Source organism: Spodoptera frugiperda, chromosome 10 (genome assembly GCF_023101765.2).
Source record: "Spodoptera frugiperda isolate SF20-4 chromosome 10, AGI-APGP_CSIRO_Sfru_2.0, whole genome shotgun sequence".
Classification (NCBI taxonomy): domain Eukaryota; kingdom Metazoa; phylum Arthropoda; class Insecta; order Lepidoptera; family Noctuidae; genus Spodoptera; species Spodoptera frugiperda.
This window is the reverse complement of record NC_064221.1, coordinates 7,152,266-7,167,987: the sequence shown is the minus strand read 5'-3', so window position 1 is coordinate 7,167,987 and position 15,722 is coordinate 7,152,266. Positions and strand designations below refer to the sequence as shown.

Here is a 15,722-nt window from a genome sequence, read left to right as displayed (position 1 = left end):
TCACGTTGGCTGTGTTTATTAAACTAAATAAAAATACGATACGATGTCAGCAAAAGTGTCGAGCTTGCTCGTACACTATCTGTCACTACAAAATTTTCTCTCAAAATCGCTGCGTCACGCCGTGCCTGTGTGAACGCGCCTTAATCCTTTGTTTTCAATGGTAGGGGGGATGGTTAATCTTGGGTGATTAAACGCTTAAATGTGGTCTTTGCTTTGGAATTATTTTAGAAACATTGTTACAAATAATGACGAGGCTTTTATTCCCCTACTTACTATGGGTTAAGGAATTATTTTGAGAGCCACGTGTAGCTTTGATAATATTGGCTTAGAAGATGTAAAATTAAGGGTGCTTTGCTACCTGAGATGTGCTATGCTACGTTGCTGTGGATGCGTTTGGCTTTTATTAACGATATTCATTGGTACACATAGCTTAGCACTGGTGGAAACAGACTCAGTTAAGCTATGTTTTTTTATATAGAAAGATGCGTGCTATGGATGGCTTCCCTACTATCATATATGTATATATACATTCTCAAACTACGCATCTTCATTGCATAACTACATAGCTTAGTATCAGTGGGAAACGGTCACATAGTTTTACAGCTTAGCTCGAGATCTTATTGAACACAAATTCAGTCTTACCATAAGCACGAATCTTCGTGTTTAATTTTTTTTTTTTTATTCTTAAAGAAGGCTTACGGACTAATCACAATAATTATAGGTAACATATTATAAAAACTTAAATTGCCAATAACAAGCCTCCACAGATAATTTCAACCTATCGATAGATACAAGTTTAATACTTAAGTCTTTATTCCATAGGTACCCTCAGTTTGAGTGTAATTGCTAGCCAGTTACATTATTCACAAATATAATTAAAATTAAAAATATTCACCAACAAAAGAACAATTTTGCCAAACGTCGCCTTACCACGTTCGATTTTGTGCAAAAAAGATCTATATCGAGATCCCGCGGTAGTGAATTAAAACTACGTGCACTACGTAAGAAGAACGCGTTACGTCTATACTTCGTGGAAGCAGAAGGTACGTGAAGCAGCGGTCGCCGTCGGAAACCAATATGATTGGTACGCAGTTGTACTTTTTCTAGTAGCTCAGGACAGTCAACCGCGCCAGTCGCGATATTTATTAAAAAACATACGTCACAGTGGCGTAGCGTGAGTGTCGTCCGCCCGGGGCGGAAGACAACTTTGCCGCCCCCTTATTTAGGTATTTTAATTTAATGTATACTACACATTACATACATTCATAATAGAAAACTTTTCGGCGAGAACAGTCATGAATCAGAGCACTCCCCGTGGTATAGGCAATATAATGTACAACGAAGCTACATCTCTACGCATTGCCAAAGTGTCAAGTCGGTTTTAAATTTCCCGCCACTCAACAATCCGATTCGCACGCCGCTGAACGCGGTCCAAAGAATGAACCTGGTACTGGGCTGCCCCCGCCCACAGATGAGAGCAGTACATATTCCATATGGGGCCGAACCTGCGCCTTATATAGAAGCAGGCGATGGGCTGGAGTGAAATACTGCCTTGATCTATTGAGCACACCAAGCTTTTTCGAGGATAATTTAGCCTTATCCTCTAGATGGCCACGGATATGGACGTCGCTCGAAATGTTGATGCCAAGTATCCCAATTCTAATACCGGGCTAAACACGCCGATCTGTGTCTTAGTAGGGTTAAACTGGAACAAATGAAGTTCACCCCAATCTGAGATTCTCCGCAAAGAAGTCTCGATTTCAGACACAAGTCTGTTTCGATTCTCGATGACGTTTTCCCGAGAAATGTTAGCGCGGCCGGTATAATAGGCATCACCTGTACTGTCATCCGCATAACAATGAATGCTGCTGATTTGCAACATATCATTGATATGGAGGAGGAACAAGGTAAGTGATAGCACGCAGCCTTGAGGGACACCTGCGTTTACAGACAGAGAGTCGGAGCATTCCCCGTCGACAACGACCTTAATGTTTCTGTCTGCAAGGAAGCAGTAGACCCATTCGCACAATTTCTCGGGAAGACCATACGAAGAAAGCTTCGAAAGAAGTGCTTTATGCCAAACCCGGTCGAAGGCTTTCGCCACGTCCAAGCTAACTACCAACGCTTCCCCCTTAGATTCGATCGCCTGTGCCCAACGGTGTGTCAGGTAAACCAGAAGATCCCCAGCCCATCGACCTTTACGAAAACCGTATTGCTGGTCACTGAGTAGCTGGTGATCCTCTAGGTACCGCAAGAGCGGGCAGTTAATAATGGATTCCATTATTTTCGAGAAGAGGGAAGTAATGGCTATCGGTCTGTAGTTGGACGGATTTGTTCTATCGCCTTTTTAGGGTTCCGTAGCCAAACGGCAAAAAACGGAACCCTTATAGATTCGTCATATCTGTCTGTCTGTCTGTCTGTCTGTCTGTCTGTCCGTCCGTCCGTCCGTCCGTATGTCACAGCCATTTATTTCCGAAACTGTTGGGCCTACATAGTTGAAACTTTGAAGGTTGATGTCTTTCGGTAACGGCTATTCGAATTTTGAATAAAAATCAATAAATTTAAAAATTAAAAGGGGGCACTCCATACATGGAACTGATTCAAAAAAAAATTTTTTTCAGCTAAAATATCCATAATGGGTGTCTATGGATAGGTCTTTAAAAAAGACATTAATGTTCTTAAAACCATTTTTCGTCAAAATTAACCGTTTGAAAGTTAGACGCTTCTAAAGTGGAAAAATGAGTGTCCCCTACCCTCTAACTTTTAAAATAAGAGAAGGAGAGAACAAAAATAAATATATGCTGTAGATTTCAATAGAAACTAACAACGAAAATTGGTTTGAACCTGATATCATTATTAGTTTTTAAGAAATAAAACATTTACAAAAACCGCAAATATAACTTTGTCGTTCATACAAACACTATGTAAAACCAAGTTATTTTACAACTTTTATATTATGTCATCTACTTGCTGTTACGGAATCCTTCATGGGCGAGTCCGACTCGCACTTGGCCGGTTTTTGTTTAGGGATCAGATGGACCCAGGCCGTCTTCCATGATTTCGGGATTACGCCTAAAGAGTAAGCTCATTTTATTCGGTCCAAATTTGTACAGTCGACTCTATCTAAAGGTTCCCTCTCGGGGCAGGACTACTCGTTAAAGGTTCCATCTCCACTATCACTACTTTCTCCGGTCTCTAGTTGCGAAAAAAATATAAAATGGTTGAAATATTTACAAAATATTTTTATTATTTATTGTTTAAAATTTGCCGCCCCCTAAAAAGTGCCGCCCGGGGCGGGCCGCCCCTGCCGCCCCCACTACGCTACGCCACTGATACGTCACTGATTTCACGTCTTTTTTCCAGGGGTAAAAAGTGGTACCTCCTACAACGGTGAATATAATCGTCCGACCATTGCTGTGCCTTGTAATCTAAATATCTCAGAAATTTACGCTGAACCCCCTCAATACGTGTCCTATATATTCCATATTGCGGGTTCCAAACCTGGGATGCATACTCTAAGTGACTGAATATAATATATGTCGTTGTCTTATTTGGTCTTAGTTCTGTTTTTTTTTTAATTAAAACTTTCTATTTAAAAGCCTATCTCAAATCAATCTTAAGTAGATACTTTCTATGCAGCATATTAATGCTGCAAATATCTTTTGTTGATATTAATCAACAAAAGATATTTTCATCAGTCAGCAATTTTGTTTTTAGCTACGAATTAAAATAATAACTCTCTTTCTGTAAAGTCTTCATTGAAAAAGTCCTTTTTAGGAGTCAAAAACTGTATTATTTTGGCTGAAAAGAAAATCAAAGTTTCCTTTTAAAACAATGCTTGGTAAATGTCGAAATCGTCTAAAAGCTAAAACAAAAGAAGTCCTGTTAAATTGTCTACAAACTAAGTTTGTCCATTTAGTTGTACCCACTGTTAATCGGGCAGAGGTTTTCATTAAAATGCCTTTTATATAGCCATAACTTTTAGTTATAATAATAGAATCCAATGTTTGGTGAAATTGTTTGTTTTATTTACTCATGAAATGTTTTGTTTAGTTTCAATACTCATCCTAATAGTAATAATATTAGCGGTATAATCGGTTGAAAATAACACTGGTCAACAAAATTTTAACTTTGTCGTGCCACACAGACTTTTTTGGTATTTTTTACTTTAATTGGTAATTGTTAGGAAAAATAAACAATTAAAAAAGATTTGCTAGATAAGAATTTTATTCTATTGGGTAATTTAAAATATTAAGAAAAAACACAGATCGCGTAAATCAAAAGCTTATTTTTTTAATATGACTTTATAATCTTAAGATTTTCTTGAATGATTAGCTTCTGGTTGGTCTCTTTTAATTGTCCAGCAGAAATCTGCTAACATATTGGGGCAAATGGAGCCCTGGTACCGCTTTTCCATATTTAAAATGTCCTGATGGAACCTCTCACAATGCTCGTCGCTGACAGCCCCTAAATTGTCAGGAAAAACATCCAGGTGCGAGTCTAAAAAATGGATCTTTATTGACATGTTGCAACCCAATGCTTGGTATGACAATAATAGCTCGCTAACCAACTATCTCTATCTGTCACTCTTGTGGTTAACCAAAAAATTTGCAACAACATTTTTAAAAGCCTTCCACGCAGATTTTTCTAAATTCCTTAATTTTTCTTCAAATGTTGTATCCTTAATTAACTCTCTAATTTAAGGGCCAACAAAAATACCCTCTTTAATCTTTGCATCACTTATTTTATTGAATTTTTCTTTAAGATACAAAAATCCATTCCCATTGCTATCCATTGCCTTCACATTTTTTTTTTATCAATCCTAATTTGATATGCAGTGGTGGCCGTCTTATAGCTGAAGATAATTTAGGGTAAATAACTGTGTTTTTTTTCTTGTAATTTATACCTTTTATGTCGGTGAGACAAAAATAGCAATCTGAAACGTGATCTCGCTGTTCAGTTCAAATCATGGGTACAGCTAACGGCATAGGTCTTATTCCTTTCTTCCAATCAGTTAAATTTTTCACACACGTTATGCAACAGATATGAGGGACCCAGGATTTGTCTTGGTGGGCAACGGAGAAACCAAAACATTGGTGATAACATTCCAACTTAAGATTCGTATAATTTCGTCTTTGTTTTTTGAATGTTAGTTCTCCGTAGACGTAACAAAAAGAGTTAGGATCATTATTACACTTCCTCGACATATTCACAGGATTAATAATTCACAAAAAAGTGTACAAATTGAACGACACGTATGAATACGACGATTTACTTGTAAACGTTTATGTTAATTTTCTACCGTAGGACTAGTTATGTGTATTACCGTATCACAACAAATATGAGGCTAATAAATGCATGACAACTGTGATTTAATAATGAGGGTAGATTGATAAAACAAAATTAGCTGTCAAAGTTCGTGTGGCAAAACCAGTGTTGACCAGTGTAATTTATCTAAAATAAGGGTAGCAGTAATAACAAACATCCATTATAGGACAAAGACGCCTCAAAGTCATAATCAAATAATTTATTCCAATTAAACCATAAATAGGTACTTTTGAAATGTCAACAAATAAAGACATAAATAATAGTCTATCAGTCTTTCCGACAGTGAAGCTGGTACTCATTTGAAATGTAGTTTCGAATGGAGAAGTACGAGCAAGAAACTCCTTTCGTGAAAAAGAAGAAAATACGTGTTCACAATTTCTCTGATACATCCCCTCTTTCGTTAAAGGAGTTCTGCCACAATCCTTTGGTAAACAGCTTTGTGACAACAGTTGCCATCACAGTTAGACCATTGGTTTAGGGACTGCTACTGTTCAAGAGGGTCCAGTGTCCATCCCTCGACGCGACGGCTAGATATATCGCTTTTAGAACACCCAGAAAGTTGTATACTAAAATCAATAAACAGTTGCAGTATACTTGTGGGTACCAGGAGAACATAAGTTAGTACGAAGTTATATCCCATTTTAACAATAAAATCCTTCTTGTTACCAGCCTCTGCATACGCGGAACGCTATATGGGCTTTCCCAACGCAACGGGCAACTACCGAGGGTACGCAGACGCTGACGTCACGAAACAGGCAGCAGCGCTCCATGACAAGATGCTGCTCCTGGTACACGGGACCGCAGACAATAATGTACATGTGCAGCAGAGCATGGCGCTTGCGAGGGCTCTGGCTGACCAGGGGAGCATGTTTAGACAGCAGGTGAGCGAGAGAGAATTTTAGAGAAGGTACTACCACTGGGCTTTTGTGTAGTTAAGGATATACCTAGTCGATATGTGTGTGTCAATTCGAAAAACATAAGTTAAGAGAATAAGATAAAATTACTTTTAAAACTTGATCGATGTACTTTTTGAAGTGTATAATGTAGTGTGAAACACCGCCAATCATATTTATAGATAACCATTGTCACAATAGCATGGTACAAAAACATATGCAAAGAAAACCGAAAGATATACTTGTAAATACAATATTAACATCAATACATGGCGAACATGACAATCACGTTAAATACTCTCACAGAACCTTTATCTCTTCTCTTCTTCTCCCCCAGATTTACCCTGATGAAGGCCACAGCCTGGAGGGAGTGAAGCGCCACCTGTACCGCACAATGTCCGCCTTCCTCGACGACTGCTTCAGGAAGCAGGTCCCTCCCGAGACCAAGGCGGGATTGAGAAACGGAGGGAATCTAGACTGAGACACGTGGAGGGACGAGGAGTTGTGCTCTTGGTGAGATGTGTGTAATTGTGACTTCTTTACAGGCTTTGTGTGAAGCTTTGGGACGGCTTTTAGGAGTATTGGGACTGCTGATGTGATGGTCGCGCTTGTTCAATGTGCTATTGGATAATATACAGCTAAAAATGTTTAAGTTTTGATAGCTACAGTGCTTGGGCAAACAAGATTTTAAGTTTCATTAACGACATCTTGTGAAGACAAAAATGAATTTAAGTTTTAACGCCATCTTGTGAGCACAATGATGAACAATTTTAAGCTTATTTCTGCAACTAAATAATTGTTTTCCAATCTCATAGTTCAATAATGAATAAAGTAGAAGTATTACAGCATTTTTAAGACCCATTTCTTAATCTTTAATTTACTAAAAGTACCAACAACAATTAAAAAAGTTAGACAATTGTGTAAAATTACACCAGCCTTTAGAAGAAAATATCTTTTACTTACAAAACAGTACAAACACACGACCCGTATAAAAATACAAAAACCAAACCACAATCACAATTAAAACCATCAATAATTCCTTACCAAGACTTAACTGGACAATGCAACGTGTAGCTAGCATTGTACCAGGAATACATAAGTTACTAGGTAGCCGGTAGACCCGCATCAATGCCTTGCGGTTGCCACACAATAGCAAGATATATGTACTGTTCTCATACATCTTGCAACTGCGGCTCGCTGTAATCCGGTCGTCGTGTACCTAATCCATGCTACGTCCAACCGTTTGTCAGCTGATTCTTGTAATTTGAGATGGAATATTTAATATTAGCGTCCGTTTTAGTTGGTTCTACATTAAATGTATCATTATTCTTCCGTTAAACATAAGGACTATCTAAAAAAAGTTCTTACTAAAGAAAATATTTATAACAGATTATTACGAGTATGTGTCTGAAAAATATCGAATAATTCAGAGGCTTATAGGCAAAATGAAAGCACCTGTTTTATAAAATAATAGTCTTCACTCATTTTGTTTTCATTTGTTTTGATAAAATGTACATCGCAATTTTTGCTTGATAATCTATTTGCAGTGTTTGCAGATCTTACTAAAGCATTTGATAAATTTTATATTTATAATAATGTTTATGTTCCATGCTTAGCTCACCAATACGGGTTGAGGACAACTCCGAGCCAGAAGACTCCGACGAGAGGTAAGTTAGACTACATAAGGAGTCATATTAGTACATTATTACAAAAAAGATCAGGGCTTCCTCAAGGAAGCATTTTAGGACCATTTTTGTTGACTAAGTAAAACCCTTTCCTGAATTTGAACTAGATATACCTATAAATATCATAATAAAATCACCTTATTAACCGTTACAAACCGTAGTCATATTTATTTTTGAGTTAGAATTTTATTATTTTTCAGTTAGAAAGTAGTTTAATAACACTTATCTTTTAGAGTATATTCAGAAAAATATAAAACAGTTGTAGAAAAACATATTAAACTTCACGTAGTAATACAATTAATGACAATTTTTACTTGTTTCCAGGTAATATATAACCAAACGAGGATAACACAAGAAGAGAGAGTGTAGTGATAAATCAAATAACCCGTAGTACAATTAATTCCATATCCAACGCGTCAACAACTGCCATCTTCATACATATAGAGAGTTTTAAAATAATGAACGTACAACGGATTCCTTTAATGCTAGCGCCACACATGTGCGCGCTTGTTTGTTAACAGTGCTGTATCCTTAGCATGAGTTTGCTTTACGTTTAAAGTAATCGAAACCAGAGTGCATTCGGCGCTCTGATTGGCTGTCACGAATAAAGTAACCAATCCGAGCGTCGAACGTAAAGCAAACTCATACTAAAGGGACTCTTCAAATTGTATGACACAAAAATTTGATGCTATTTTGTCTGTGCCAGGCAATGTGAACAAACAAGAACGCACATGTCTGACGCCAGCATAATAAAATAACAACAAAGCAACATCACTAAGCTAAAGAAAGGATTAGGGAATTATTTCAAAGGAACATTGTAGACGGCTTAGCTGTGTCAATCTGCGACAGATCTGAAGAAAATAACGTTGATACAAGTCGAAGATATTCAAAAGAAAAACTGTGCTTTGAGACCCTTTTAAATGTTATTCAGTAACAAAAGCATTTGATAAGGAATAATATTGTTAGTTTTAATTGATGATAAAATAGTTATATTCCGGACTAGTAATTGATTAATTATCTGATTTTCATTAGATCTAATGCGTATGTTTATAAGACGGATCGTTTAAAAGTTTTTATGGTATATCTTTGTAACAAACGCTTTGAAATCTAATGAAAGTAAAACACAGTCAAAGAAGGTACGGATCTTAAAGGAATCTTAGCTACGTTCATAATAATGTTAAAGTATTGGAACACTATTAAGATTCTGTCGTATTATTACAGCGGCGTATTATTTCGTTAAGTAATGTTGGCGTAAAGAAAGATTACAGCGTTTGAGTATTGTAGGTATAATGTCTTGCTATAAAACAATAAATATTATTGATAAATAATGAACTGGTTACGTTATGATTGGATGAAGAAAGTGCATTCACAGACGCTTTCTATTAATAATCAGTAATGAGTTTTAATAATACGCCGTTGTAATAATTCGGCGGAACCATAGCAGATAGTTATGAGAAACAGAATATCTCATTACCTATATAAAAAATCATATTTAGTGCTAATTTTTAACCTCAAAAGTAAAGTAACGCCAACTATATTTAAGTAAAAGAAACGATATTTACAGCCGTAAGTTTTACACAAACACATATCGGTAAAAGTCAAAGAATTCTTATTATTATTCCTATTCAAAATAACTCAAAAAGAAAAAGACCTATTCGAAAATAAATAATAAATTAATAATACCTACTATTTTAAAAGTTTCACTATTATTATTGCTGCCTTATTTCCCGCACAAACACGTAAATCTTCCATTGTCCTCTGTGCATGTATAATAATCGCGTCTTCTCAACATTTAGCTTAAAAACGCAATATTTCATCTAGTGAATAATAAAGGAATTGATAAATAGTTCTTTAGTCAATCAGTTTGTGATCTAGTAGTTAAATTGTTATAACTAGTGGTACCTTTTCATGGACTCATCATCATGAACCCTCGAGGACTAACTCCTTGTTGAATTTAGAAGTTTCGTTGATCGAGAAATACTATATTGAACTTTTGCTTGTCATACCGGGGTTTAGATAAATAGTAGGAATATGTGTAAACAGGAAAATATAGACACCCGTCGTATTATTATTTCAACAAAACATTTTTTGGAACAATAATACGCCAAGGTGCAAGGTGTACTTTATAAACAAATATCTGAATTTACACGTATGTATATTTCTACGTGAATAAAATATATTTGATATTCAGAAACATCAGTCTATATTCCTACTATTACTATATCTAGGCCAAGGCTTGAATCGAGACACTCGAGTCCGCATGAATCATACTTAAAGCCATCGCAATATTTTGCGATGAGAATAATTTTAATTCATTAATTTAATTCGCATATGATGATGGTAAAGTGTAATTTCTAAATGACAAATAATTGTACAGATATTATTATAATATTTCCCATTTAGATTATAATAATACGCTTCTCTGCGTATTTTATTAAGTATAAGAAAGGCTAATACTGAAACATTAAGACTTCAAGTCGCTTGAACAAAATGATTAGTGTTTTCTTATGACTAGTAAAATACGCACCTATTTAAAAAAATATCCAAACATTTGATCTTTAAGTATAAAATTGCTCACTCTCATCAAGTTTTGCATGTATGCATTCTAGTCACTTCATTTATAGTATTAACAGAATTTAATAATAAATTTTATTAAAGACCAATAGTACGTTAAAAATATTTTATTAAAGAAAATTAAAAAGTTTTAAAAACTAATTAGTGAAGATTTTGATGAACTAGTAAGATTTAGCGCATTAGTTACTTAGTGAAGTTTGAAATTTAAAAAAAGTTTTATTGAAATGTAACTAATATAGCAATAATTTAATAGATTAAATACCTCCTTTATAAGTAAGCACTCTTCCGATAAAGCACTTGTAATAAAAGGATTTTTGAAGCGTTAAAATTATGAAATATTCTTCGAAAACGAATACTTAGTGTGCTTGCAGACAACTAGGTTTTAGGATTTGTGACGTACTATAATGGGCATAAGTCTCCCTTTACTTTAATATAATAATATGAACGGACTTCCTCGTTCGATTTTCATATTCAGAAAATGAAACGAGCGGACGGTACCTCAGCGAAATCTCATACCAACCCGTCTGTGTGCAAGCACTCTAAATCCGCAACGCAGGAAAACATTTTTCACGTGTCGTATTATTAGAGTAATAATACGAATAAAGCTACGACACTAGAAAAATGTTCACTAATGTAGGTTGAAATGTTCCAAATAAAAGAGTGAAGTAAACTCGAAAAAAAAGATTGTTCAAAAGAATAAAAGGAAAAGACCTAAGTGCCAAAAGCGTCGTTTTATCTCGTACGTTTTCTGTAAGTAATTATTGTAAGTACATTAGAGTCGTAAAGAAAATTCGATTACATTCTCATGTTTTTTCGTCATTAGAAGTAATGTTACGGTCCACTACGCCGACTACGCGCGTCGGAAAATAAATAATAATACGAGAACCAGATTATTTTTTTATGAAATAATTCGTACACTGTATGTGACTGTAAGTCTTCATGATAAGCAGATTCTTATTGTGATTATTCATTTTAATTTTATTGGCAATGATTGTACTTGTTTTTTTTTTCTTAAGGTTTTTTTAGGTTAAGTTATAATGTGTAAATCTTGTTGATGAAATTTATAATAAGTTTATAGCTTTATTTCGTATCAATCTCATTAGCTACTCAGCATATGAGGAATATATAATTTGATGGTCAATAGTATAGACTACCTTGTTGGTCGAGTGGTCGTGAGTGCGACTGCCGGAGAAGGGACCTCGGGTTCGATGCCCGGGTCAGGCAAAGTATTGCTGGGCCTTTTTTAGATTTTTCGAAAATTTCTCAGTAGGAGCACGGAGTCTGGAATTGTGCCCAGTATATGGCAATAGGCAATATAATTTGTATTTGGCCAGTTATAATCAGGACTAAAGAGATTGATATGAATATAACTACAGACTCAGCACGTTAACCTGCCACAATCCTGCAATATAATTTCGACTTAATCACGAAAGCAGAAGATTGAAAATCAAATAAAGACATAGTGTATAGGTTGATCTGCTGTCGTCTGTACTTGTTAAGAAAGATTATTTTGTTTGTGTGTGTATAAGTTGAGTGTTAAAATGTAAAAGGTTTGGTACAAGCACGTTCGAGTTTGACACAAAAATATTAAAAAAAAAAACGCACAGATTGTGATTTTTGCCTTATCGATGTTCTCGCTGTTAATAAAATATTTCTTTTTGGTTTTTTATAAGCAACCAGTTTGTCTGTATTGCTGAAATGTAATTTCAACCAGTTAATCAGTTAGGTACACTAATTACTTATCCATTTAATTGATAGTTAATTAATGGGTCAATCTCCAAAACGCCAGAGAAAATGCCAGAGCGATCACACGAATAGGGTGTATTCGTGTACTCAAAAATTTTAAAAAGGAATATGAGACTAATAAAGATAAGTAACTTTTTAAAATTCAGTCGAAATTCTTAACGAAATTCTTACGATCAAAACGTCCACAGTCCACAATCAACTGTCAAATGAATTTAAACTTGGAACGTTAATTCGAACCACAGATAACATTTAGCAATACAGATAAATAAAAGGCAATGGTGCAATCGCTTTGTGATTACAATATAATAACTTTAAAAAATAGTTTTAAGCTGTTCTTATGGCAGCAAGAGCGTTGGTTGTTAAATGTAGTTATTTTTCAAAGCATTATAATAGTACACGTGCCAGCACATGGAACTACCCCACTACTTTAATCGATTTTCAATTCTGTCACGAAGAGTATAAAGGTGAAAATCTATTGACAGTATGGGGTACCTCAATGTGCAGGCGTGTGTTTTAATTAGAAATAATCGAAATATAAACGCTATATTTTTATTGAAATAATTCTACGTCATATCTGATTCTTATTCTTAGCTCTGTGGTGGGTAGCATAATGTTAAAGAAAGTTAAAAGGACATATGTACCCAGAATAGGTACCTACCATCATTAATTGTGGGGACTAAAGGCAAAAAGAACACCTGAAATAATTTCCGACAAAAACTGCCCAATGAAGATGGCGCCACTATAGCAAAAAAGGTGCTCTAGTGATGGTTAGACAAAATTAGCCTTTCTTTTTTTAACATTAAAGGCTACTATACCGTTCTAAATAAACAATATCTAACGCGACGTCCTGCGTGAGCGATCTAGAAGCGAATGCGAAGCGGTACGGTGCGGTGTAAAAACAACAAACTGCCGAAATCTATTGAAGTGGCCTGCGTGACCAAACACACATGAGATGTGGTGCGAAATGAAGCGAACGCAATCAGTTAGCTTGATATTTTTGTACGAGTCTCCCTTAGTACAAGTTTGTTTTACATTTAAAGTAACCAAGTCAAAGGAAACTCGTACGAAGGGTACTGATTGGTTGGTTCAATCAGTACCCTTCGTACGAGTTTACTTTTCGTTGAACGAAAACGAAACAAGAGCGGATTCGGCGTTCTGATTGGCAAGCGCGAATTAACCAACCAATCAGGGGTCACGTTTATGTTTTTTGGTTATAATGTACTTACGTACGACATAGCCGCCGCGTCGCATCGCATCGCATTGAATTCGTGTGTAACCTCTTCATAGTCACGTTCGCTTCTAGCGCCCGAATACTCAAACGCTACTCAATTTTAAGTTACTTATATATCGTGCTATCTCTGTCATTTTATAAAGAATTGATAGTGACAGAACTACATTTGAGAGCGTCTTAAAATTGAGTAGCGTTTGAGTATTCGGGCATAGATCTCTCACACAAGACCTGGCTAACTTAAAGTACTTGAATAAATTTCTTCACATAATTTTCGCTTCAACTGATAGAAACTTTGATGCCAAAATATGTTCTTAGTGATTTAGCAGTATTGTATATTTTATTTGATATTATTACATTATATTATTATGTAGTTCTACAGTACTGGTACTTGATCAGATCAAAGTATTATTAGCTAATTAATATTACCTACCTATTATTGTATTATATCGTTAATTCATGTGGAGTTTTCAGTCAGTGAAATAAGGAAAAAAATATGTAAAATAATGGTTTTAGGAGATTTCACTAACATCCCGTGTCTTCTGCAGTTAAAAATAAATAAAAATACTAAAGAGGTTTTTATAGTTTGGTTTCTGTTTCACAAAGTCTGATAGGTAGACTGTTTGTGATAGGTAGTATTTTCCATACAAAATGTAAGTCAGTTAACAACAGTTTAATCAAACATTTTGAAACAGTGAAAGGACCTTAGCTAGTTAGTATAAATACCTACCTACTTATACTACTATTTACTATTACTATACTAAGTAATGGTAAATAAATAGTCATAAAACTTTACCTTAAAAAGTCAATAGGTACTAATCATTGGGTCTTGAAATACATCATGAATAAGTATTTAAGTAAATACACTAATTTTTTCAACAAGCGAACAGACATAAATTAAATTTCTCCCTCGCCGATTTGTTATCTCTTACGGAAATATTGACATTTTGTACGAGGACTTAATAAAATCGTAAAAAGAATTGAATAAAAACGGAAAGTAGGGAACGTATTTTAGTTACGGTACTAAATTCTTTTATACACAGCACATTAAAATAGCCAAATTGACTCATTTAATTTTGAACTTTAAATTTATATGCTGAAGGTTGAAATTACAATAAATCAATTGACAGATACGGATAGTTTGATAAGCTTTTGACAATGGGAAGCAAGTCAAGTTACTCAATCTGTAATTTATTTTCATTATATTTTAGACTGTATTTTAAAATGCTAAAGTTGTAATTCCAATAAAACAATTGACAGTTAAGGACGTCTTGATAAGCTTTTGTCTGTACGATGTGTCGAATTAATTCAACGTTTCCAACCCTTTGAAATAAAGAATAAAGAATGGGAATTATATGTTAATAAGATACCAGGTACGGAAAGAATTTCAATCATTTTCGTTTTCCGATGTTGCGAATTTTTAACGCCTTTTTTTGATGTCAAATGTTCTTTTAATGAAATAATGAAATTAAATGGATCGAGAATATTTAAAGACTTTTTTAAAATAATAAAGTCTTTTCGCTCATCTCGTTACAGATCTCAATCTGTAACGTGGATTATTAAACTTTAGAAGATGTTGGTCTAATACATTTTTGAGACCTAAGAAAATAATCACATTATTAACATAATTTAGGTAATGCCTCTTTGAAAAACACATGTATTAAAAGTAAATTTTTAAACATTATAGAACGCACGGCTTCCAAATTCAAATTACCCGCTGTACAAAGTTGACACTGACATAAGCATTAAACAAGCAAAAACCGCCATCTTTATTTGAATACGTTTTGTTTCACTGACTGGAAGTGTCACAGAAATCTATTTATAAGTATGTTATTACTGCAAATTTTATTTACTTACTGTTACAAGTGTCATATTATATTGATTGAACTCACTCACTTCATCGAGACTTATCTATTGTACTATGAAATCAATAAATAGATATCATAAATGTTTGCTAGTTTTATTTTCATCTGTGTTCATTCCTTACCCGATTTTTATTCATAAGAGAAGAGAAAGGAACGTCTTTTATCCCCGAAGAGGTAGGCAGAGGTGCACATTATGGCACGTAATGCCGCTATACAATGTACACCTACTTTTCACCGTTTGTGTTATAAGTCCCATATAATAGGAGGTGAGCCTATTGCCATATACATTTACAGACTCTATGCTACTACAGAGAATTTTTCAAAAAACTAAACGAAAATCTGAAAAAAACCCAGCAGTTCCTTGACCGACCCGGGACTCGAACCCGAGACCCTTCGCCCTAAT

General features: G+C 34.9%; 1 protein-coding gene across 4 annotated transcripts in view; it reads left to right on the top strand.

Annotated features, from left to right (window-relative positions):
• Positions 1-15,404, top strand: part of LOC118277061 (inactive dipeptidyl peptidase 10) — a 183,826-nt gene extending 168,422 nt beyond the window's left edge. For 2 of the 4 annotated variants that reach the window (XM_050696444.1, XM_050696446.1), the window contains exons 17-20: positions 5,998-6,209; positions 6,559-6,734; positions 7,838-7,888; positions 8,231-15,404. In XM_050696444.1, the coding sequence (XP_050552401.1) occupies positions 5,998-6,209; positions 6,559-6,702 (356 nt within the window). In that variant the 3' untranslated portion in view covers positions 6,703-6,734; positions 7,838-7,888; positions 8,231-15,404. Of the gene's footprint in view, positions 1-5,997; positions 6,210-6,558; positions 6,742-7,837; positions 7,889-8,230 lie in introns of all 4 variants that reach the window. The other 2 variants (XM_050696447.1, XM_050696445.1) reach the window with 1 other exon arrangement.
• The last annotated feature ends 318 nt before the right edge of the window (positions 15,405-15,722 follow it).